General features: G+C 43.5%; 1 protein-coding gene across 2 annotated transcripts in view; it reads right to left on the bottom strand.

Annotated features, from left to right (window-relative positions):
- Positions 1-25,618, bottom strand: part of MMP25 (matrix metallopeptidase 25) — a 165,874-nt gene that overhangs the window by 35,257 nt on the left and 104,999 nt on the right. For both annotated transcript variants that reach the window (XM_078652888.1, XM_078652889.1), the window contains exons 3-5: positions 21,578-21,713; positions 10,168-10,451; positions 2,117-2,293 (exon numbers count right to left, since the gene is read on the bottom strand). In XM_078652888.1, the coding sequence (XP_078509014.1) occupies positions 2,117-2,293; positions 10,168-10,451; positions 21,578-21,713 (597 nt within the window). The remainder of the gene's footprint in view (positions 1-2,116; positions 2,294-10,167; positions 10,452-21,577; positions 21,714-25,618) is intronic.

Here is a 25,618-nt window from a genome sequence, read left to right as displayed (position 1 = left end):
TATTAGGAAGCACTGACCAAGTACAAACTCCTCATTGTCTCTGAAAAAACGCAAATTCTATCTGAGACAAATAGAACCCCCCAAGACTCAGCGAAACAGCTATTCCAGGTAGTGACCAAGCTATCAGGGTCAGCGATGTACTCCTCAAACGACGCCACCCAATCTCTCTGCAACTCACCAGCTAGTTTCTTCCAAGAAAAGGTCAACCAAATATACGCCAACTTCTCAGTCCAAACTAGAATCGACAACCAAACTGACAACCCCAACAAGAAAGAAACTACTTCTACTTTCTGGGAATTCAAACCAGGCCCCCCACACCAGATTAAATATTTAATTTCCACTATCAAGTCAGGCTCTCCCAATGACCCTTGCCCCCTTCTACTCTGCAACAGATCCCTGACCTAATCGCCCCTAACCTAGCAAACATATGCAATGCGATGTTTCTCACAGGTAATGATCCTTCCATCTGGAAAAAGGCTATCATCAAGCCTCTATTAAAGAAGCAAACCCTTGATCCCGCAGAGACAAAAAACTACAGGCCCATCACGTGCCTTCCATATGCAGCAAAAATCTTCAAAAAAATCATGAACCCCCAGTTGGCCAAGTTCATTGACGATAACAACCTACTAGACAGCACAAAATTTGGCATCAGGAAGGGCCACGGTACTGAGACAGCCCTTATCAAGGCATCTGACGAAATTAGGACAGTACTTGGCCAGGGCGGGGCTGCCATCTTAGTGCTGCTGGACCTTTCGGCAGCCATTGACATGGTTGATCATGCAACACTGATCAACCGTGTCTCAACCATCATCATTAGACATAGGGTCAAAGACCTCATCTCATTCTTCCTCTCCAATCGCACCCAGTTAGTGAGGCTTGGCAAATTTAATTCCCCAACATTTGCCCTCCCGTGCGGTGTGCCACAAGGTACTTCTCTGAGTCTGACCTTATTTAATATCTATGTGTCGGACCTGGCCAGGGACTTCAAAGCCCACTGGATGGGTTTAAGATCGTATGCCAATGACACTCAACTGGTGCTTGCAGTACACAACGATGGGAGAGGAGTCACTGCCAGATTTCAGGAAGGAATGCTAGCCATCAGTACATGGATGGCCAACAACTGTATAAAATTAAACTCCGACAAGACGGAGGTGATGATCTTTGGCAGCCTCTCCCCTAGCTGGTCCCCCACTTGGTGGCCAGCCAAATTGGGATCACCTCCATCCCCCGTCAAAAAGGTCAGAAACCTCGGTGTTATATTTGATGACAAACTATCTTTCAGTCACCACACTAACACAGTTGTCTCCTCGTCCTTCTACGTCCTTAGGATGATAAAAAACTCCTGCCATTTCTCCCACCTAGTGCTGGCAAAAGCCTCATCAGCACATTGGTAATGTCAAAAGTTGATTACTGTAATGGTCTCCTAATCAATGCCCAGGAAAAGGTCCTGAGCAAGCTACAACTGATACAGAACGCAGCCGCCAGGATTCTGTCAGGTACCCCCAAGTACAAGCCTATATCCAAGGTGCTGCACCAGCTCCACTGGCTACCCATAAGAAGCCAAACCAAATTAAAGGCACGATGCATCGCATATAAGGCCACCCGTGACACCGGACCTGAGTTCTTAAAAAACCCATACATGCCCAATAGACTCTTGCGCTCTTCAGCAGCCAACATTTTGACGGTCCCTCGAACCAAGAAAGCCTCATGGGGCGACAGACGATTCACCGTCGCTACTGCCGAACTGTGGAACACTCTCCCCCTCCACATTAAGTCCAGTCCCACCATGCCAGTTTTTAGGACACAGGTAAAATCCTGGCTTTTCGACCAATCGTCACCCGCCTTAGGCCGATTCATCACACAGTCCACAGCGCCAAGACAACCATGGATATTTGCCCACTCTATAAGTTGCTTAAAATAAATAAATACATAAGATATGTGTTTAATGTTTCTGATAGTTTTTTTGTGAATTGTGAGGGAATTTTCTGATTGTGCAAATTGGTATTTTTTTTAAATAACTTGAATATAATGTTTGTATGTAATGGGGTTTTACTGTATATGTAATGGCTGTATTAAGGTGAATAAAGATAAATCTGCTATTAATTCGTTCACTCACCATAGAGCTGTTCAATGCCATAGACATCATCTGGGGGTAGCTGGTACTTGATGGGATCTCCCACCGGGCCCTGGTAGTATGGCTTCATGATGGAGTCCTCAGCCGAGGAATGCGCCAGGCCCAAGGCATGACCAAACTCATGTACAGCCACTGCAAACAGGTCGGTTCCCTGATCCTCTGAAAGAAGGATATGCAATGTGTCAATCTATTTAAGATGTGAAACAAAGGTAGCAGTCACCCCAGGCAATAAATCAACAAGTGAAATAAAGACAAGCACACCAGAATAAACATCGACCTGTATTAACTGATAAAACACATCAGTCAAGCTCAAAGCTAAACAGTGAAGACTTCATTTACACTAGAATGTTGCGGTGCTATTACAAGTACCTCTCAAAATGAATAGCTGCAGCGTAATCTCATACCTGACACAATCCATAAGAGTATATGAGGGAGTATGGTTAACACCTCATGGTCCTGTTCAGCTTAGAGAATCTCCCAATGCTGTTCTAGGATACAGCCAGAGACTTGATGTTATGGTTGGCCCAGTGTTTTAAAAATGTTTCAACCCTTAGGACCTAATTACAATGCCGCTGGGACGAGTATCCGACCGACATCGTTGTGGTAATGGGACCATCCGACAAGGAGTTGGAGGTCTCATCCGGCGCATTAGGATGCGACCACCAGCGCAGTGGTTGGAAACATGCCCTTTATTATTACAGCATTTCCTGGCGGTCTCAAGGGCCGCAGCACAAGTCACAATGATAAATAACTGCACTGGCTGTGGCTGCCTGCTCACCTGCAGCAACCAACCAGCTACAAACCCAAACTTTCAGAATTTCTGGATTTTTCTTTTAATGTCAGTTAAATATTTAAACTATGACCCCCATGTGATGCACCTGCATGCTTTGGAGTGGTACTTTCCATACAGCACTACAAATGGCATTTCAAGCACCCCAAATCTACCTGCTACCTTCTGCTAAAGATGATCAAAACCCAAAAAACAGAAATCCGAGTACTGGCTCGACCAGAGCAGGGGGGACACATGTTTCTACTTGTGAGTAATTTAAAAACACTATGAACTGCATCTACTAGAATGCAATCTCAGAAGTGGTGCTGTCTTGCAGGCCATGTGCTCCCTTCCCCCTGTTAGGCTTCTAAAAGAGTCATTTGGTTGACGAGCCGTGGGATGTACCTGCATGCTTTAAAGTGGTTCTTAATCTAATATACTACAAGCAGCATGTCAAGAACCCCCAAATCCATCTTCTTCTTTCAGTCAAAGACGGGCAATAATGCAGATTCCCCTGTCCAGAAAAGCGAGCAGTGGCTATGTCGACTTTATTAATTGTAAGTCGTTTAAAACCACTCTGAACGGCATCAACCAGAATACAATGGAACACCTGGTGCTGATCTACTGGCAGTGTTCTCCCTCCCACTTTGAAAATAGTTTTTTTGTGTTTTCAGGGCAGGGTGGGGGACTTTAAACACGAGGCAGACCTCATTCTGTCTTCTGAAGTACTGCTATTGGAATCTATTGTCTCACCCACCTCAAGGTTAGAGCCAGTGGGGGAAAAAACCTTTACAACGCAACTTTTACCACGCAATGCCTTTACGACGCAACTTTTACAACGCAAACTATTACAACGCATTGCGCTGGGGGGCGCTCTAGGATAGGGAATGTGTTTAATGTACTAGCCAACACCTTCCCTACTATCCACGGGGACTGGAGTTGGAATAGTAAATTAAACAATTCACTATCCAGCGCCTAAAAGCACTATGCGTTGTAATGGTATGCGTTGTAAAAACCACGTTGTAAAAGCATGCGTTGTAATGTCATACATCCAGCCAGTGGCAGCCCCTCAGCTAAGGCGGAGGAGCGTCGTCCCACTGCTCTTAGAGCATGACGTTACATCATTTTATTGTTCACTGCTGACTCGGAGCCAGGTTAGCACGGGCGGGGCTGGCCAGAGCAGGGGAAGGAGTGGTTTGCACTTCCTAAGTTTGCATGGCAGTTTGGTCGGCCCTCTGGGGCTGACCAAACCATCATGCGCAATTTGCATGTTCTCCACCAGGCTGTACTGCACAGCATGGGTGGAGAACATGCACAGGCTTCCAGTCCTTCTCTGAGTGCCGAAGCACTGCACTCAGACCAATCACAACACTGCTGTAAAGCAGTGTCGTGATTGGCTGGGAGAGTCTGGGAACCTGGATGCCTCTGGCGCATGCTGCCAGTGCACTACAGAGAGAGGAGGACGGGGGAGAAGCAGCACATTCCCAGGTAAGCTTCTTTTATTTTTCACCCCCGCCTCACTACTCCCGTTCTGATGCAGCCGCCACTGGTTAGATCATGACTTGGAATTTTCTGTTTACCAGTGCCACAGAAGACTGGCAAACAGATAAACCTTGCAAGTTTATTTCTTTACTTTTTATAAATAACCATCTATATAGTGCACCTGGACCGGAAGGGGCGAGAGAGTATATTACACAGAAACAAAACTATCACAACTAGGATTACATTGAGAGGAGAAGGGAGGAGTATCAGTGTCGTAGCATTTCTTAATCAACTGCATATTTAATGGATGGTCCAAATATCCGTAAGATTCTTAGTCTAGGAATTGTCTGACAAGGTAGGCCTTGAGCTGTTTAGGGAAGACAGAGGGTGTAGTGAAAGAACTATGCTGTAAGGTTTAGAGACAAAGAGTTCCAGGTTATAGAGGCTCCACCATAGAAGTGCTACTTCGTTGCTGTACAGATTCTGAATTTGGAGTTTTCAATGACAAGGGTTATTGGAACTTTTTTTTTTTTAATTCCTTTGCAATCTGAGGTTATTTTGCTAAAAGCTATTTATCACTATTTGTCCAGGGTTCTAACCTTACTGTTGGACCCAAGACTGGTCATCAAATACAACCTTTTAACACTTGACAGTTAGGGTAGCGAAGTCAAGCAGTCTAAGGCTTAGTCAACGAGGTGGTGTGGGTTAGAGACGCGGCACTCAACAGATATAATGTAACAAGTAATAAATCACCATCCAGCATCTTCTTTAATATGTAGAAAAGAAAGTACTTTAATATTATCACATGCGGTAAGGAAAAGGGATCACTGTACACAAGGTTAATTTAATAGGGCACTAATGGGAACAATACCCTGGGTGTATTATGAGCCAGTCTTTTCTGGACAGTACTGTGGACATTGGCCCCGTGCTTGGGGGAGTGTTGTGGTGCCTAGAAGAGGATATTGTCTGGTGCTCTTGGAATTCTCCCTTGGAGCCAAATCGCATAGTTACCCCACACCCACACAAGTACACTCTTATCTCCCATCGGGGAACAATGTAGGAATACTTTTTGTCCCAATGTTGAATTTCGAAAAGTCCTTTCACAGGCTATGTGCACCTCTTCTTGGCTCTGGCCACCCTGCTCCAATGGTGTGCACTTGGCATGGTTCAACAAGCGCACCACCTGAACGAAAGGAAGGTACCAGCAGCCCCTGCACAAGTCCAGTGGAAGTGCACGGTGTGGGAGCAGTGCACCTGGTAGCAGGATATGTCCAGTGCATCTCCTAAGCGGTTGGTCAGCTCTCTTCCTCTCAGTAGGATGCAGGCATCCCTGCTGTGAAGTTCACCAAATTTTCCCCAGGTTGCCAGGCCCATAAATGACAATGGGAATTGGCTGGCAGTCAGTACCCCAACCCTGGAGCTGAAAGAAATCTCCTAGATGCCACTGATGTGGGGCCCAGGCCTCTGGTAAGGAAACCTTGGTACACTGACTGGAAGTTTCTGCCTCATTTTTATACCCAATTGCAGACAGGCCTTTATTAGTCCAGCAGTTCAGTTTTGTGGCTGGTTTCTGGCAGATCTGCACTTTTGTGAATTCTGTACATACTGATCCAGCCATGGCCCTTGGGACAAAGGAGAGCTGGAAGCCTCCTCTCTGGATCAACCCAAAGCAAGAGCACAAAGGCAAGGGAGGCTGCCCACCTTAACTACCTGGTAATTTGTGGGAGAGGTAGCCCCTACCAGGGAACAGAGGGACGGTAAGGGCAGGGGAACTCCTTATCTTCCAAGGGACCCTCTCCAGCTGTCTTAAAAATCTCAGCAACACTTCCCTAGCTGTCCTACTTAAAGAGGTGTATGGACTGTTCTAGCGAAAGCCCTGCAGTTTGCATTTGTAGACGGGGCTTTCCCTCCAAGCCTCCATTTTCAGTACCATACAGAGTAAGCCTGAAACAAAATGGAACACACGGTGTCTGAAGGGTGTGCCCCCTAAATATTGAAGGAGCATAATATGAAAGACAGAATATCAAAAATAAAATATTGACAGGTAAGTAGGTTTAGATTTGCTGTACCTAACTCCTCATATATGTATCTACGCTGTACATATATCTTTAAGGTACACAGATGTGCAGTTAAGAATAATAAATATATACTACCCTTTAGTCAATTACCTGTTGATGTTTTGTCCCTCAATATTCTGTCCTTGATATTCTTGGACCTTGATATTGTTGGTGTTGACATTACATAGTACAAACCACACTGTCTCGCTCTCCACATGCATTCTTCCACATAAGCAATGCGCGAATATGTAACAACTACACACTGCATCAATTTCTGTTACAAAAGAACAAAGGACCTTCTTATAGGGGACTGGCAGAGCAATTTGAAATGCAGAAGAGGCTGGTAGCTGCTATTGCAAAGCAGGGAACAGGTAAAAGACCAGCTTGCCCTATGACCATTTTTCTGCCATCATTGCCAGTCCACTACAGCCTTGGGAGATGACAGTAGGCACTCTTGTAAGAATGGCAGGTGCACTTGGTCTGCCTTCCTCACCACAGAGCCCAGTTCTAGGTCTCATTCCACATCCTGAAAAGGCCTCAGTGCACAAGCGTGCTCAGCATGTGTGGTGAGGTGGTAGATCAAAATACTACAGCTTGCAATGGGGATCTCTAGGTAGGGGTGCATGGTCCTGGGTCATGCTGAGGACCTTTCTCTATCCCAACAAGTGCTTTGTTACTTCTGCGCCCCATTGAACCACCAATTATGGTGAGTATATCTGCTAAGCAGGGGGTGGGGGGGGGGGGTTAGTTTGAACGAGGCAGCAGATTTTAAATCTAATTCTGACTGTGATATGGTCCCAATGGAGATTATAAATTATGTGTGGGGTTTGGTTGATTCTACTAGCAAAATTAACCACCTTAGCAGCTGAGCATTGCGCTGGGTGGATCCATGAATGTCAGATAGGTCAATGCCAGTATTGCACTGTAGTGTATTGTTAGTGCATTTATATAGCGCTTACTACTACTGACGAGGTGTCAAAGTGCTTTTTCGGCGAGTAGCATTCTACTCCAGAGCCCAAAAAGGATTCATGGTGAATTAGTATGGTGAATGGCATTTTACAAAATCTTGGCTTGAGACAGCTCAAAAATGGATTACAAATCTAAGAGGGTCAGGAGAGATGAGGTGACAGGTTTTCTTCTGGGTGTGAAATTAAAGATTTTTGCTACCACTCTGTTGATTTGTGAGAATAATATGAGAGCTGAGCCTAGAGTGAATCTAAAGGATTTGAAAGATGGATATGGTATAGATAAAAGAACTTTCAGCATCGAAGAGTTTAAAAGGTCCATTTTGTCCCTGTATAAAGTGTGCTGCATTACTCAATAGCTTCTACATTGATTTGTGTTGCTGGAAATGTAGAACAACTACTTTCAGCAATATGTAAGTAATTGGGGATACTTTATGTGAAACAGCACTTTAGAAACAATTACTGTAAGACACGCAGAACACAATGGAAGACAGTGACCTAAGGTTAAAAATTGTTTACAAAAAATATAGATGAACAATTAAATAATAGCTTCTCCAAAGGATGGTAAGAATGGTTTCTGCACAAGGCTATTACTTGTCTAGAACATTCCAGCTGTAGGAGCTGGTCAGTCATCTTGGCGTCCAGCTAACTTTTGGGTCATCCTTTTTCACCTCCGCCAAGAATAGCAAATCTAACCTGGTCCACAACCACTTTCTGTAACATTCCTATTAAGAAGCTGTTGTTCACAGTTGTTCACAAAGACTCAGGGAAAGATTTATCAAGGTTTCATGCAACGCAGCAAGACAGTTTGATGTGCTGCGGTGCGCTGTGTGAAAGGGAGCAGGCAGGAATGTGCCATATTTACCAATATATGGCACATTCCTGCTCCCTGCCTGCGCTTGAGCACAATCTGATGCCTAGCACCAATGCAGGCACCTTTGCGTCCCGGTGCAAGGATGCCTACATTGCAGGCAGGATTGTTTTTGTGCAGGAAGGTATACCATCCTGCACAAAAACAGCCCAATGAGGCGTGTTCCTCTTTCTCATTGTGCTGCATAACGCAGCACACTTACGAATAGGAATCAAGGAGGAGAAATAAATGTATATGGATATGTACCCTCGTTGTGCCACCCCAGGGATGGCATAGCATTTCTGACGCATTCCCAGGTTTACCAGTATTGGGGACAGAGGAATGCAAGACAGAGACTTGCACTTCCTTGCATTACTCCAGATTTACCAAGCAATGCAGGGATACTCAAGGTGGCCTTGAGCCGCTTGGTAAATCTAACTTAGGTATTGTGTTGCTCTTGAGACACAATGCGTGACGAAAGGGAAAAGCAATACCATGAAAAAGCAATACCATGATAAATCAGCCCCTCTGTCTTTTACCAACTCTCAGGACCTCTCGGCATCTCAGATAGTTTGGCATAGACCAAGGTCTCAGTGTACCTTTCATACTCAGGGCACAAGCGACATGTTAGAATTCCATCACCAACGATGTTGCCTTATGCCATTGCAACTGGCACTGTATGGGAATATTGGACTTGAATACTGTATTTTTTTTGGAAGCAGGACTCCATTCTCTGCACGGAAATGAGGCACAGAGCAAGCTCTTTTGGGCTGCGACTGGTTATTGAGAAACATTTGAATAGGGGGAGACTGTGTTTCTAATTCTGATGGATCACTCGGTGATATTTTAGCAGAATGTGACAAAGGACACGGAGGGGGCTGTACATATTTGGCAACCAGTATTTTAAGTATGATAAGAGGTGGGTTTCCTCAAATCAATTAGTCTGAACCCTGAGGCTTCTAATAGGAGAATAGGCATTCCACCAGAAGCAGGAACCTCTGTCTCTCTTCAAGGGTCAGGGTTCTCATCAATTTTGTCTATATCAGAACTTTATAAGGTAGCCAAAAAATGCCTGGTAATTGGTAAGTTATGTTTTGAAGTATTTATGAAGCACACCTTCCACCATTTACATTTCTCTTTGTCATATCTTTGAGGGTAACACCGAACTCTATTTTGGGTCTTGGTGTTCAATGCAGGAGGTAAACACAATATTCAATCATATTCCACATAGGATGAAAATGAGTAGAATAATTCACAGAAGAAATATTTTTTCTTCAGGGGTGTTGGTACTAAGTCAAGATGTACTATGCCTATCTACAGTGAAAACGCTAATGCTGGGAAATGCATAAAGTAGTAGCAGAGAATACCATCTCAAATGCACTGCATTGGCTTCTTCGCAGAGAAGTATCTTGCCTGATTATTTCTCAAAATAAGGTATCATACAATATACTTCAGTGAAAATGGCCCAATTATGTAAGTGAGAAAGGGCCTGATTTAGAGTTTTGGTAGACTGGTTACTCCTGCATAAACATGACAGGTATCCTGTCAGCCTTATTATTGTAGGATATGATGCACTTCTTTTTTTGAAACCGAAGTTTATTCAACATACGAACGTGATGAATGAGCAAGCGAGGAAGCATCAATGGGGCACCATTAGTTCATCCTTCTTATGAGCCTGTTAATCTGGTCTTCCGGATGTGATGTCCATCACATTTGTGATGAGCAACCTGTCCGCCAAACCCTAAATCAGGACTAAAGTGGGTTTGTAGAAACCCACTAGCTCTGGTTAGGCTGTTCCTTTTGCCCCAAGATTCAGAGCTTCTCTTTCACCTTGGCTTCACAGTTTGTCTGTATGCTTGCTGGTAATTCTCCAAACTTGTGTTTTATAAAATTATGGAACAAAGAACTACCTGCTGAGTTGTAGGTCCAGGTCTCATCATCGTCAAAATGGGTGTCGCCTGAAATGGGGTGCTCGCCAGGAAAGAAAGCATGAGCCAACGTGCCCCCTGGGCCATCAAAGGGGTAGCCATCCTCATGGTAGGACTTGTTGAAGTCGATGAGGATGTCCGAGCTGTCTGTTGATGCCTCTTGGAAGGTGATGCGTGATGAGTTGCTCCAGACTCTAAGGGCGTAGTACATCAGTGTGCGGATGGTGTCCTTGGGGAGAGTGGAGACCTGAGGGAAGCTACGCACCCTATATCAGAGAGAGAAAGTGTTTAGCGATAGATGGTGACCTCCCATGTTAATGCACCACAGATATATATATACCCACTATTCCAGAGACCCCTTAATGTTGCCTTGGAAGCATACTACTTTGGCCACATCAGTTGTCTCCACTGCTCCAGCGACCCTGCTACCTAGACCTGGAGACTCCATACCCATGACTACAGTGGATCAATGTTCACGGCACACATGTCCCGTACCTTCTACCCCAGAGACCGCCTACATGCTCACAAGGTCTTCCTGATACTTGGACTTCCCTATTTTCTGCCCAAGTAAATCTCATACTGATCCTTCAGAGACCCCTTTGCACAGTGATCAAGAGACAACAACCTTTCTTGTTCCTATAGAGACTGCTCAAACCTCTGTCCCCAAATATTACTTAACTCACTGACCCAGAATCCATCTGCTGTAGAGGCCACAAACCTGCTGTAATGTGCCCGGAGAGTCTTTGCCCATTGCCCGCAGAGGTACTCTACCGCCTGCCCGTGGCACCTCTTTGTCCACTGCTCCATGAAAATGTTAGGTACCGGTAACAGTGATGTTGCGGCTTGTATCTTTCATAGATTCACTCGCTATTATTCAATCTAGCAGCTTGTGCCTTAAGTTAAATTGTCACATCAACTATAGGGATGTCTCAATGACTCAGGGCCATATGTAGGTAAATGGCATTTACCGATTCGTAAATACCGAATTTTACCGATTTGGTATTTACAAATCGGTAAATGCTATGTAGGTATTTTTACCGAATTATTTAACGAATCGGTAACATTCGGTAATTACCGATTCGGTAATTGCCATTGATTCCTATGGGCCTTGAGGCCCATAGGAACCAATGGCAATTACCGAATCGGTAAATACCGATTCGGTAAAATCACCGAATTGACAAGGGGGACAGGGTGTCACTTTGACACCCTGTTGCACCCCTGATTCAGGCTTGTGTGCCATGTGGCACACATACATGCCCTTAGGGCATGTATGTGTGCCACATGGCACAGGTGTACATGCACAGATGTGCATGTACAGAGGAATTCGTTATTTACCATCAAATAGTATTTGATGGTAAATAACGAATTCCTAGGGGCCTGTGGCACTGGCCGCCATAAGTGTGGCAGGGTATGCTCAGACGTGAGTCCCTTGCTCACTTTGCCACTGGATTTAAGCAAGCCAGGCTGAAGACGGCTGGAATGCCAGAAACCGGTCCTCGGAAGCTTGTTTCCGGTCCAGGGAAGACATGGCTTGGCAGTTCGGGCTGGACTGTTCCCATGAGGCACAGGGTCAGACTGATTTGCATATAGCCATGTCTGAACTGGGGTGGCAGAGTGGGCTAAAGAACGGTGATGGATTAAACCCAGATCTTTTGACTGGGTGTGAGTGTTTGATTGATTCAGATGCTCCGTCCATCACCACCCCCTTTTGTACCGCTTTTGGCCGCCATAAGTGTGGCAGGGTATGCTCAGACGTGAGTCCCTTGCTCACTTTGCCACTAGATTCAAGCAAACCGGGCTGAAGACGGCAGGAATGCCAGAAACCGGTCCTCGGAAGCTTGTTTCCGGTCCAGGGAGGACATGGCTTGGCAGTTCGGCTGGACTGTTCCCATGAGGCACAGGGTCAGACTGATTTGCATATAGCCATGTCTAAACTGAGGTGGCAGAGTGGGCTAAAGAACGGTGATGGATTAAACCCAGATCTTTTGACTGGGTGTGAGTGTTTGATTGATTCAGATGCTCCGTCCATCACCACCCCCTTTTGTACCACTGTTTTCAGTGCCACCTACATCCCATATTACCGATTCTGTAAATTTACCGATTCGGTAATTTACAGAATCGGTAAATTTACCGATTCGGTAAATTTACAGAATCGGTAATTTTCTGACCCCCTACATCTGAAACTACAAATACCGGTCGGTAACGGCCGAAATCGGCCGTTAACGACCGGTATTTGGCCACCTACATATGGCCCTCAATGTGTTAGCCTCAATTCTATCTCGAAATTCTTTCCCCTTAATTGTTGTTTATCTTTGGAAATGTGCACGCTTCTACATTTGAAAACATGCATGTTGTTTTCCTATCTCACTGAGAGGTTGAGTGATTCACAATAGAATACATAATTGATGCAAGCTGCTGTTGCAATTAAGTAACCTTCTTTTGTAGCCTGAATCCTACTGTAGATTCATATGTTTCCTATGGACTTGCAAGTATTCTTCCTCCTACTATGGTGGGGGGGGTGGAGTTGTAGTAGCAAACAGGTTTCCTAGTATTGCCTGCCCTTAGAGTTATGTAGAGTTTATGAATTGTCATTTTCTTTATTGTATTGTAATTGCTTTTATATAGCGCTTAAAACCCCTGACATTGAAGCACTTTATACCAGGCAGCACACTGCTTAGGAACCCAAAGTTAGTGGTTAGTGCAGTGTTATTAGTTATCGTTGACTATTGGAATTGGTCCTGTGCCCTCAAGCAAGCCATTCCACGCATTCACTCCACACTCTTTGTGGCAGATTAAGTTAATAGCATTGGTGGACAGTCAAAATATCTATTTTTAAATATCGAAGCACATTTATATCGGGTTTTAAATATCGAAGGGACAGAATATCGATGTTGCAAATATTGATGTTAGTAATATCGATGGTTAAATTATCGATGTTATTAATATCGATATTTATATGAGTGTTATGTATTTTAGTATGTATTTTATATGTATGTATTCTATAATTTTTGTTAACTATTGTACTGTTTTTTTTTAATATAGGCATACATTTTTTAGAAATGAGTAAAAAATGTTAAAGAAAATTTTGCGTTTTAGTACGTAGCAGGTTGTGGGTTTATAGGGGAATAGGATGGGAAGTAATTTCATTTTAGTAAATTAAATGATAATTTTTAGGAATTGTTAGTAATTTTAATGACATTTTGTGTTTTATTTCTGTAGCAGGTTGCGGGTTTATAGGGGAATAGGGTGGGAAGTAATTTAATTTTAATTAAGTAATTATAACTTTTTTTATTATTGTTATTAATAATGTATTGTTAGTTAATTATGAATTGGTATTAAATTATTATTAATTGATAATTATTTTATTTGTATTAATTTATTATTGGAGTGGGTTGTGGGTTTATAGGGGAATAGGGTGGGAAGTAAATTATTTGTAATTAAGTATTTAATTAGGAAAAATTGAGTATTGCTAATTATTTTTTCATCAATTATTCATTGATTATTATTGTTTGTTAAATATTATTTATTGGTATCTGTAATTATTTTTGTTACATATTAATTGGTTATTATTTTTTTGATTAAATATTATTTATTGGTATTGATAATTAATGTTTTGTTAAATAATTATTACTTTGCATTACATATTATTTATTGTTATTGATAAAAACATTTTTTATTTTAATATTAGTTGCAAATTAATTTGTATTAATTGATTAATTGAAAATACATTTAATTGTGTGGAGTGTGTTGTGGGTTTATTGGGGAATAGGGTGGGAAGTATTTAATATTATTAAAGTAATTAATAATTTTGATATATTTGTAGTTTTTATTGATTTTTTCCTGAATTTATTAATGCATCATTATTTAATTATAATATTAATTTCATGTATAAGTATGTCATTTTTAACATCTACGTTGTCCAACGCGTTCCCCACTGTTGCACTCACTGGAGTGGGAATAGTAATTTTTACCCCTAAGCTATCCAGCGCTTTCCCTACTGTTGCACTCTCTGGAGGGGAAATAGTAATTTTTACCCCTACGCTATCCAACGCTTTCCCCACTGTTGCACTCACTGGAGTGGGAATAGTAGTTTTTACCTCTACCCTATCCAACACTTTCCCTAATGTTGCACTATGTGGAGTAAGTATATATATTAATTTATATGTATATGTTTAATCTATTTTAACATTATACGTATTAGTTATAATTGTTAAATATGTTTTAATATTTGTAACTATATTTCTTTTAATTATATATATTATTTACTTAATTTTACATTATTATTAAAACATTAAAAAAACGATATTTTCAACATCAATATTTTTGACAACGGTATTTTCCCCCAATATTTTTGTACTTACCTCTATGTAGATTGGATTTCGATATTTTTGACTTGGATATTTCTGTGTCGATATTTTTGTAGGTCGACTTTCTGTCCTTTGGTATTCTGTCAGACATTTGTGTGCCTAATTCTCCATCAGTTTTGGAGATTGAGAATTTGGAATTAAAGTTGGAAACTTTAAGGTTTGGGTGACAAGAAAACGGGAAAGTGGATTCGGCAAGATTAGGGGTGAGGTTTGTCCTGGCAATAGTGTGTAAAAGGGTTTTCAACTGTGAGAGTCATATAGCAGGTCAACTATTTGAATTCACAAGTCTACACTATCTCAAATGGTGACAAGATTAATGTATTAAGATTCACATGCAGATCCCAAGGGTCTGTGTTGGTAGTGATTTTGGTGGTGTTATCCTTTTAAATCCCACTACCAGTTTTACAGAAGCGTTAGTGAGAAAGCCAGGTTAGACATAAAAGTCACCTAGGTATTAGACATTACATTAGAGCACGTTGACATAGGTGGGTGAAGGTTTTTACTCTTACAGGTATGGCGCTAATCCATGTAAGTACACAGAGTTTACGGAAAGAGGGTCCAGGTGCCCGGCTTGTGTGTCTGGCAGCGGGGCTTAAATCAGTGGAGACAAATGGTTTAGCTGCTGCCCTTCATGCAGCGTCTCTTTCCCTTGTAAACTAGCAATGCTGCAAAACCTCATTTGCTAAGTGGAGTTGGTGTACTGTGATCACCTGTACTCCAGCTTGTAATGTTGTTCGATTTCGATCATTAACCGTTTACACTTTGCCATGTGGAATGGTCTTGTTGTAGGATTTACTGCTACATTGCACACATCTGTGCCCCTCTGGTGTAATGCTACATATCTGCATAGTATGATTTCAGGAGCTACTTCCTGGATACATTATTGTTGTCCAGCGAACTGTCAGAAATCATTGACGATTTGTTATCTTTCGTTGAGATCGAGCAAGGTTACATAGACTCTTACAGGTATGTCCATAATCCAAGTACGTACACGCGGTTTAGCGGAGGATCACAGACACCCACAGTTTACATATCTTAATTGTCCGATATCAAGAAAAGTAACATTTTCGCTGGCAACACCTCTATCATAGCTGAGAAATGCGGAACGGAATTTACCACCCAGGCCTAGTCTCATCATGGTACAATGAGTATCAGGGTGACCGTGAAGTGTATGATCTGGAATTTGGGGGATTGGTGGGAAAGTGTTTTCAAATGTCTTTAACAATTCTTCTAGACTACATTACTCTTGGCTGGTTGTTGTGGGTATTTGGTTGTGTGATCTCACATATTTTCTTTTCTTACAAAGAGGTTTATTAATAGCGTACCTCCACTACCGACAGACCTGTGTTACAACTTTCAAATATAGTTCCCACTGAGAGTGTCTGCAATTCAGCACTTAGCCTGTGTGCCTGTATGTATTGTACTAACCTGGCGGGTGTTTTACCCATATCTGCATTTTGCTGTGCGGTGCCCAATGTAAATTCTCTTGTGCTGCCTCCGGTAGGTGAAGAACAAGTGACCCTTCTTATTTCAGTAAAAAGACATGATGTGCTTTTTAGGTCTCGCCTGTCAATGTGCATGCGCATTGAGCGGAGCGAGACTATAGGGGCTTAAACAGAGGTTTAACTAGACTGGCGATTTGATGCTGTGCCCGTGCGCTTTTAGGTCAATGCGCAAGCGCATTGAGCTAAAATGCGCGTACACATCATCAAATCGCCAGCCATCTGTTCCCCAGCTTGGCGCCTCCGCTCCTGCTCTCTCCTGGCTGCTCCTCCCCTAATTATTCACGGCCGGCCGGCCGCACTTTCACTTTGTCTCGTTTTCTTTTTTTTGCTTGTTTTTTTCACTCTCCGCCTACCCTTCTCCCTCGCTCGTTTCTCATGCCTCAGTCCTTCCCTCCCTCTATTTGCCTACCTCCCCCTCCATTCACAGTCCCTTCCTTCCACATATTTCCGTCTCTGCTCTTTGCAGCATTTGTTGTCTCTGTTTCTCTCACATATCAACTCTTGCCCTCCTCCACCCGTTCTTGATGGACATTGTTGTCGTTTGTGAGCTTCTCTCTCACCGCCTCACCAAACATACATGCACACAAGCTCTCTTGACACAAACAAACATCCACACAGACACACAAGTAAGACCAAGAAACACACATGCGTACAAATTCACAAGCTTCCTTGCACACGGACCAATAAACATACATGCGCACAGACATACAAGCACCCTTGACCACGGACTAAAAAACATACATGCGCACAGACACGCAAGCTCCTTTGCACAAGGACCAACAAACATACCTGCACACGGACACACAAGCACCCTTGCACATGGACCAACATACATACATGCGCACAGACACACAAGCTCCCTTTCACACCGACTAACAACCATACATGCGCACAGACACAACAGACACACAAGCTCCTTTGCACACGGACCAACAAACATACCTGCGCACGGACACACAAGCACCCTTGCACACGGACCAACAAACATACATGCGCACAGACACACAAGCTCCCTTTCACACCGACTAACAACCATACATGCGCACAGACACAACAGACACACAGGCACCCTTGCACAAGAACCCACAAACATACAGGCACACATGGCACGGCATCCATTTGCTATTTGGTGCCACATGTAAAATTACTTTTGTGCCCACATAGGTGTCCATTTCCTCCAGAAAAGGTGTTGAATTCCTTGATTATTCATCTCCCATTTGTCGTGTCAGTAACTTCCTTATCTGCTTCTAGGCATGAAATCATCGACTTGCAAAACTCTTTTAATGAGAGTTATAAATAATGTGACAAGGGCCCATTACCCTAACTAACTGCACGCCATGAGTCTATATAATTTCACACCGAGATGCCAAGCGAGAATGGTTCCATTCACTTTATGTACTGCACAGTAATCTGGCTCATTTAAGAAATGAACAGGCCACGTGTGCTTCCTTCGGCTTTGTTTAAAAACCTTGCTATACCCATTTCGATCCTTAAAAAGCATTAAAACGTTCCCTTCATGGTAGGCCTAGCTCTAGAACACGGCACCGGTGCCCATCTCCACTCTCCGGTACCAGCGTTTTATTTCTGCCATTACTTACTCCTTCCGCTGCCTCCCCTCTCGCCGCCCGTTATTTCGTCCTGTGACTCTGGGTCGGGTTCTTTTCCTCAGTATCCGTGACCCTGAGCACGCGCATGTGTGTCATAAAGATGGCGATCTCCTGCTCTTCACACCTACTTGTTCCGCGCCTCTCCGGGGCTCAAACCTCTCTGATAACAATGGTGCTAACACCAAGCGTTTTAAGTCAGCTAGCGTTCCACACTCAACCCTTGCGTTTACAAAGAAGCACAGTGAGCCGTAGAAGAGGAAATAATTCAGTGCAACTCTTACTGCTCCGTTAAAACAATGCATTGTCATTAAGTGTGATTAATCCAACGCCCTTTCCTCCGAGTCTATCCCAACCGCCCTAGACAATTTGCTTCATGCGTTTTTATTGCTATCCAGCCGTTTACCCTCACTTTAGTATTTATTTACATGTTCATATAAGCCGCATTCCTACAGTACTTTGCAAAAAAATACAAGTAAATAGTTACATGCAAAAAACGTTATAGTTGCACAATGCGTGACTGCAAACCAAACAGGAACTTTGCACCAACAAAAAGGGCTTGCACAGATTGAATGGAGCACCATTTAGAAAGAAACCATATGGTAAACCTCATTGACTTTGGCTGCAATGAAAACTATCCAACTATTCACGTATGTTATATATAAAGATCATATCCTGAATTTAATTCCCTTTACACTTCACTTTACTCGACACTCATTCCCCTTCCCCCCCATCGTTGCTTGAGTGCGTGAGCTCCTCACCCCGCCCCCCTCGTTGCTTGAGTGTGTGAGCTACTCCCCCCTCGTTGCTTGCGTGTGTTAGCTCCTCCCCCTCCCTCGTTGCTTGAGTGCGTGAGCTTCTCCCCCCTCGTTGCTTAAGTGCGTGAGCTCCTCACCCCCCTCGTTGCTTGAGTGCGTGAGCTCCTCACCCCCCTCGTTGCTTGAGTGCATGAGCTCTTCCCCCCTCCCCCCCTCGTTGCTTGAGTGCGTGAGCTCCTCACCCCCCTCCCCCCTCATTGCTTGAGTTCGTGAGCTCATCACCCCCCTCCCCCCCTCGTTGCTTGTTTTTCCTTGCCCCTCTTCCAATTTAGGTTTTCGCACGCTTGGCTTGCATAATATAAGGAGCTTGTGATTGCAAATCCTATCACTTCAGGAAGTGCCGATACGCTTAGACCGTCATTTGAGGTAAGCCCACTGATATGCGCTCTTTACAGGTTGCGATTGGTTTTCGCTCCACTCGCATTTTGTTTGTTGCTTTTGCTATTTTATTAGCTTCACTATTGATATATATATAGCTCTGTTTCTGCATGGCACCTTGATTTGGGTCTCCATCCTTAATTACAAGCGTCCTCACTATATGCACTTCGAACGCTTGACAACTACGATACTGAGTTCACCATTTATACTTTCCTCCCTTGTATATTTTCCCTTGCTCGCATGCTTTATCGCTACGTCGCTGCTTTACGTTTGCACTGTAAGATGTCCCTATGTTTTTCAATATGCAATTCAGCCACGCCCGCTAGCTCTCTGCGGCATGTGGCCCTGGTGTTCCGTTTCTTCACTTGACCCATGACACCCTGCGCTGCTTGCTGATACTCCATTGGGGTCTCTAACACTGAGATTTGTTCATTCATTGACGACTGTTTATGATTCAAACTGTTTATACTCGATGATATTTCCTTGCCCCAGCCATGACTATATCTTTCTTAGGCATCATGGCTTCCACTATGTCGTCCATTCCACCTCACCTGCTGCATTTCTTTGATTCCTACATCTTGAGGGTGATTAGATTTTATTACACAACAGCGCAAACACAGCACAACTCAGCGCAACCACAGCACCACTCAGCGCAACCACAGCACTACTCAGCGCACCCACAGCACCACTCAGCGCAACCACAGCATCACTCAGCGCAACCACAGCATCACTCAGCGCAACCACCGCATCACTCAGCACCACCACAGCATCACTGGTTCAAATATGTTCTCTCAATGTTTCAAGCTTTATTACAAATGTCACAAAAAAAATGTTAATAATTCACTTCTGTTCTTGGATTTTCGTCACAATAAAATACACTGAACATATTCTTCACAAAAGTTATTTACAAAAGTTTAAGCTATTGCCATTATAAATTAAATACATTATTTAAGTATTAATTATTTTAAAAAAATTAGAAGCCATTGTTATTTGTAATATCAATACATCTAAGTCACGTAAATACAAAACATGTTGCATTACATATGCTATAGGTGTCACATTTGCAAAAGTTATAACTATTGGCATTGTAAATGACAAAGCTATTAATTTTGCTATTTTCAAAAACAACACATAAATAAAAAAAATCATTTACAAGACCAATAGCTCCAACTTTTCTAATGCGAGACCTATTGCATTTCCAATGCTTGTTTCTGTCGGGTCTGGTGGCTCAGTGGACTGATGCAGCCACTGCAGAGCTGTGTTCGACTTTAGGATCACAGGTTCAAATCCAGGCAGGTCCACTCAGCCTTTCATCCATCTGTGGTCGATAAAATGAGTACCATTGAGTTGGGTAACAATATACATCTGTTATTCAGCGCCAAGATGCCCAAGGGTGAACGAGTATTTTACAAATACACGTTATGTTATCTGTATCAACACTACTTTGTCCTGTATAAGTGCCAAATGTCTTGAGTTTTACTCCACTGATATTTAGTTCGGAGTCCTTTATGCGCCACCTAGGATATATACTTTAATCTCTACCATTCTAGGTCCCCACCCTCTAAGTGATGCATCTACTGCTATGGTCACACTGGTAAGGGGCCTGAAAAAGATTTGCTTTCCTCTGCTTTCTTGTAGACTGCTGTCAGCTTTTTCTGCAACCATCACTATATTCATCCATTCACCCGGTATCTATGGCCATTGTCTTTTGAATTACTTTTAAAGTGGCCGCATGTATTCTCTCACGTCAATCACATCAGTTGAATATGTGATACCATCAAACACACCTTTACGGCTATCCTCACCGTGTAAGTAATGGTAAAGGTGGAATGCTATTATCAGAGTGGCAAACCTCTACCAAGAAGGTTAGACAAAACCTGTATTGTGTTTATATCCACCCCAAGAATGTCTTGTTGGGTTTCTTCACATTTACTGTCAAGCCCAACAGGAACAATAGCTGAATTGTTCTGTTTGTCATTTGCCATTTTTGAAACTTGGATGCTGTGATGATTTGCCTGCTGAAGAAGACCGATCTCCAAGCTTGCTTGTACATGCGAAGATCCTAGAACTGATAACAAATGCCCGGCTCTCTACTCACCTGGTAAAGAACATGCTTATGTCTGGCTTCCCTTCGACGTTCTGCCCCTGATGGTTCAATAAAGGCAATTTGCCTCCCTAGCCCTTCACACTCATTTTACCTCAAGTGTACTGATGGTACTCAGAGTTGCATCAGCATTTCACTGTGTCAGGAGAACACACGCTGATCCCTGACTGCCTTATGGACCTTCGTAGATAAATTCAGTAGAACTGCCTTTGTCTGAGTCCCTCAAAAAAGGACTCTAGAAACCATATCACGCTTCCTATTGCTTGATCCCCCACACTCTTCCCACAAAGTATGCCCATAACAACTTCTCTTGAGCTGTCCATGCCCCCCAGAGCCCTGGATATCTCTGTCCCCTAACCCAGACACAATCTTACCTGCTACAATGGATAATTGTACCCTTCTCCAAGAGATACCTCATATGCCTCCAACCAGATACATAGTGCTAGGAGACATCACACCACATGCATAAGAGACCCCCTATTGTCCGAGAGAGGCCTCTTTGCCCCTGTTCTGAAGCCCAGCTATGCTTCGTACTCCAGGGGCCAACCATAGCGCAATGTGAAAGCCAAGCTCCCTAACCAGAGACCCGCATACCCACGACGACAGAGTCTCCTACCTCCAGGTGAGGTGGGATTTGCTCCACACAGTCCCGCTCAGCGCGTACCGCTTCCGGCGACGCATGAGCTCCGAGGTGCCAATGATGTCCGGAAGTGAGCAGCGCGGCCGCTGCATCATGCTGATGGTGGCGTCATCTGGGGAGAGAACATGGCATCAGTGTGTGTAAACAAGGCATTGCTCAAACGTTGCATGGGCAAGCAGTTGTAATAGAACAGCAGAAGAACAAGAACATTAATTGAACCAGAGTAGCAGCGTGCAATTACAAGGGGCGCACGGAAATATAGGTGGCTAAAATGAACAATGCCTTTACCTTCCCGTGGAGCCATAACACCAATCTTCTGGTGGGTGAACAGCAAGAGAAATGTAAAGGCTCCATTGGGTCCCTTTGTGGCAGAAGACTTCTCAGGCCTACTTTGAGTATCTCCCACAGCCGGGGCTAGGCAAAGTTAATGATTGCGGCCACCCCCACCGAGGTTAATCCAAGGGTATAATCATGAAGCAGATCTTGGAGCACCAGTACATTTCCATCACCCGGACCGGGGTGCCTGTTATGTATGATGCCATAGTGCACCCTGGCTAGGATGATGGACTCTGATAAAGGGCATCTGGGCAGGTGGCATGCCAGAGGATCTCTGTCGCTCTCTTTTATAACTGTCTGTCAACATCAGGGTTTGCAAACTTAAATCACTGATTACCCACCCCATGTAGTCCCCGCTTGGAGCGCACTGCTACTGCTGCTGCTTGTAGTCTGTGCTGAGACGATAGCCGTATGACCTGCAGGCCATGGGCTTTATTGTCCTGAAGCACTCACTAGTCGCAACCATGGCACAGTAAAAGAAAGGCAAGGAAGATTATCTTCCGGGCTAGGAGTGGGACTTCTGAAGGCACCATGCAGGGCATAAGTCCTGAAAAAGAAGTGGGGCACTAACTAAGTAAGACAGTACGCACGTGTTGTACCTGCTGCTCAGCCAAAGTGACTGTGTTGATGGAATATTGGTGCGTGAGGTGGCAGTGGAATGTTGGTGAGTAGGAGAGTGAGTTGGTGGATGGGCTGAGCAGCAGGAAGGCTGCTCCTGGTGGGGTTTTTCTACATTATAACATCTTATCTTGAATAAACCTACTTGACTAATCTACATGGATCTGGACCTATGTTCTTCTCCAACATATTTTATTTATTTTTATTTATTTTGAAAGTTTTATATAGCGCGAACAAGATCTTTGCAGATAACAGAGCGCTTTGGCGACGACTTTATTGAAAGAACCTGTGTGTGCTATATGAATGGAATTTAACGGTCAAGCTTTAAGTAACTGCACATTTAAGAAGGATAACCTGAAGAAGCATCTCTTCTACAGCAAGCTTGCAACCCTGAGACCAAACAGTGACCTGAATAGCAGTCGCCCCCAACCTGGGCGTGCCAGTTCCTTCTGGACTTCCCCTCTTCCTGACAGCTGTAACTTTGGAAGAGGTGTCTCTGTGCTATTTCCTTGGGAGAATGTCTCCATCAATAGGAGTTCCCCGAGGTGCAACAAGAGGAGCTTCTGGGCGTGCTGCCACTTGAGGGGGTGTGCCTGTCGTATGGTGCAACAGCAGTGGCAAGTCCACAGGGCAGCTGGTGTGGGACGTCCCCTCTGTCCCTATTTGGTGGATGGAGGAGCCCCTTTGTTCGTGCCTGGAGGAGGAGCATTTAGTGAGGGGCTCGTAGTTGGTGTTATGGAGTTACGGCTTTGCTCAAAGTTCCCCAGTGTCCGTGTCAAGTGGAGCAGTGTACCTCCTGTTCATTCATTACCTTGGCGTTCGAGTTGTACATGTTGTAGTAGCAACCTTATCTTTGTTTATTTAAAGAAAGGAGATATGTTATACCTGCAGCTCAACCAGAGTGACTGTGTTGATGCAATGTTGGTGAATGAGGCGGCAGTGGAATTTTGGTGAGTGAGAGAGTTGGTAGATGGGCTGAGCAGCAGGAAGGCTGCTCCTGGTGGGGTTTCTCTACATTATAACATCTTATCTTGAATACATCTACTTGACTAATATACATGGATCTGGAACTATGTTCTTTTACAACAGCAAGTTACATCATGGTGCATGACATCACAGAGTGTGACATCGCAAGTGATACAAAAGGAAGTGGCATCACAACCCTAGACCTCACTGGTAGCGACATCACAAGAAGTGACATCAGATCTTAAGACCTCACACAAATGTTTAGCAGGTCTATCATGAGTACATTTGAGTGCATTACAATATTTAACAAATACAATTTTGCATTAAAATTGTTCCACAAAAGTGACACAACTCTGACGCAAAACCTGGTCCTCAACTATATATATTTTTTTACTCTGCCACAATAAAATTGGAAACAAGGAGAAACGTGGCAGTAAATATGTTCTGCTTAATTGGTTGCAAAGTCTGCATTTAAAAATATCTTATGGGGATAAGACACCTGCTGTATAGATCTTTACGTGCCCAGTAAACCTCAGGGAATAATAACAATGATAAGATAACTGTAGAATAATGGATTTGCTGGAGAGATGTATGTTTTGTCCAGTCACAGTTTTGAATCAAAGTAGTATAGAGGGTTAAGAAAAGCACATCAATTGACACACAGATGACAGATTTTTATTTTATGTAGATGGGTAAGTGGGTTACTTCTTTTAACAGAGAGATCCTTTTGTTACTTGCAGTTCATACATTGTAATTCTAATATAGCACAGTGAACTATGACGGACGTGACTCCTTCACTTCGAAACCCTCGCTGTCTACTGTAACACGTTCCTGTAATTGATTTATACCTATATGATTTATTGTCAATGTACAATATGTAAGTTTGATGTAAACCAATCTGACACCGTGGATTGGGATGAGTTGTGCTATAGAAGAAATAAAACAAAATAGTGGCATTTACATTGTTATTTGTGTAAATACTGGGACAGACCTACACATCTGACATTCTTACAGTACATACACTATTGTACAGGGACTGAACAATGCCAAAAGCATGCCTCTCTTAAGTACCTGTGAAATAATAACAAGCTCTGAACCATTGTGTTACCTCCATTGCATTTTCAGCTCAGTGTGAGGTTCCAGATAGCTCCCAGTGAGGATACTCAATCAAAAGGAGGCCTGTTGGCACCTTAACTTCGGCCTTTGTTTTGGGCTCAGCTAGAATTTAAAATAGCAAAGCCCCCTCGCCCGCACGGTGCAGGTGCTGCTGAATGTTTCCAGGTGTCTGAAAATTAAACCAGGATGAGTTCAGCATATTTCTGTGGGGCCCAACTTCTTAGCAGGGGAGATGGCGTCCACCTTGTGAAAAGAGTGGGTAGACGTCGTCTACCTGTGTGTATCCTTGACTTGTGCCCTGGTGCCAAGAAAAATATGCCTGCCCAGTCTCTGTAGAGGCTTCAATGACATGTGGCAAGGGAACACTGCTGCAGCCCATTAGTGCTCTGCATATTAACCAGAGAGAAAACAGAACTGAAACTAGAGGTAAAAAAGTGGAGGAAAACATAGATGTCTCACAGGTTTGCATTGTCAGAAGCTTTTGTGGTAATGGGTCGCAACAGGCATGTAGGGCCCCTCCCTGGATTTCTGGTAGAATGAGCACCTTGTTCAAAATAAAAACTCTGCCCAGGAGTGCCTTTGGAGGCACTGCCATCTTTTGTGATGTGTAAATACATTTAGTAGTGGAATCGTGAGACTCTAAAAAGAGGAGGGCTTGGGACAAACAGCACTGTGAAGGTCACACTCACAGACGGGGTATTAAATGTTTAACAGAAATTAGAGGGTGTTCATTTAAGCTGAGCAACCAGAAAAGTAAGCAATGGAAACAGAAGGCTAATCTGAAAGACCTGACATCCTTTAAAATGTGTGCATCAGATGTTTCTTTAAAATGTTATGTTACGAACCGCGCCTTGCTGCTGCTAAATTAAAGGCCCATCAGTTATATGGAGGCATGGGTCTTCCATCCATTGAACATTATTCACTTGCCCTACACATTTCTCAACTCTCATATTTTCTACCCAAATCTAAAGACATTCCACA

Source organism: Lissotriton helveticus, chromosome 7 (genome assembly GCF_964261635.1).
Source record: "Lissotriton helveticus chromosome 7, aLisHel1.1, whole genome shotgun sequence".
NCBI classification, from domain to species: domain Eukaryota; kingdom Metazoa; phylum Chordata; class Amphibia; order Caudata; family Salamandridae; genus Lissotriton; species Lissotriton helveticus.
The sequence above is the reverse complement of the archived record's forward strand: the minus strand, read 5'-3'. Positions and strand labels throughout refer to the sequence as shown.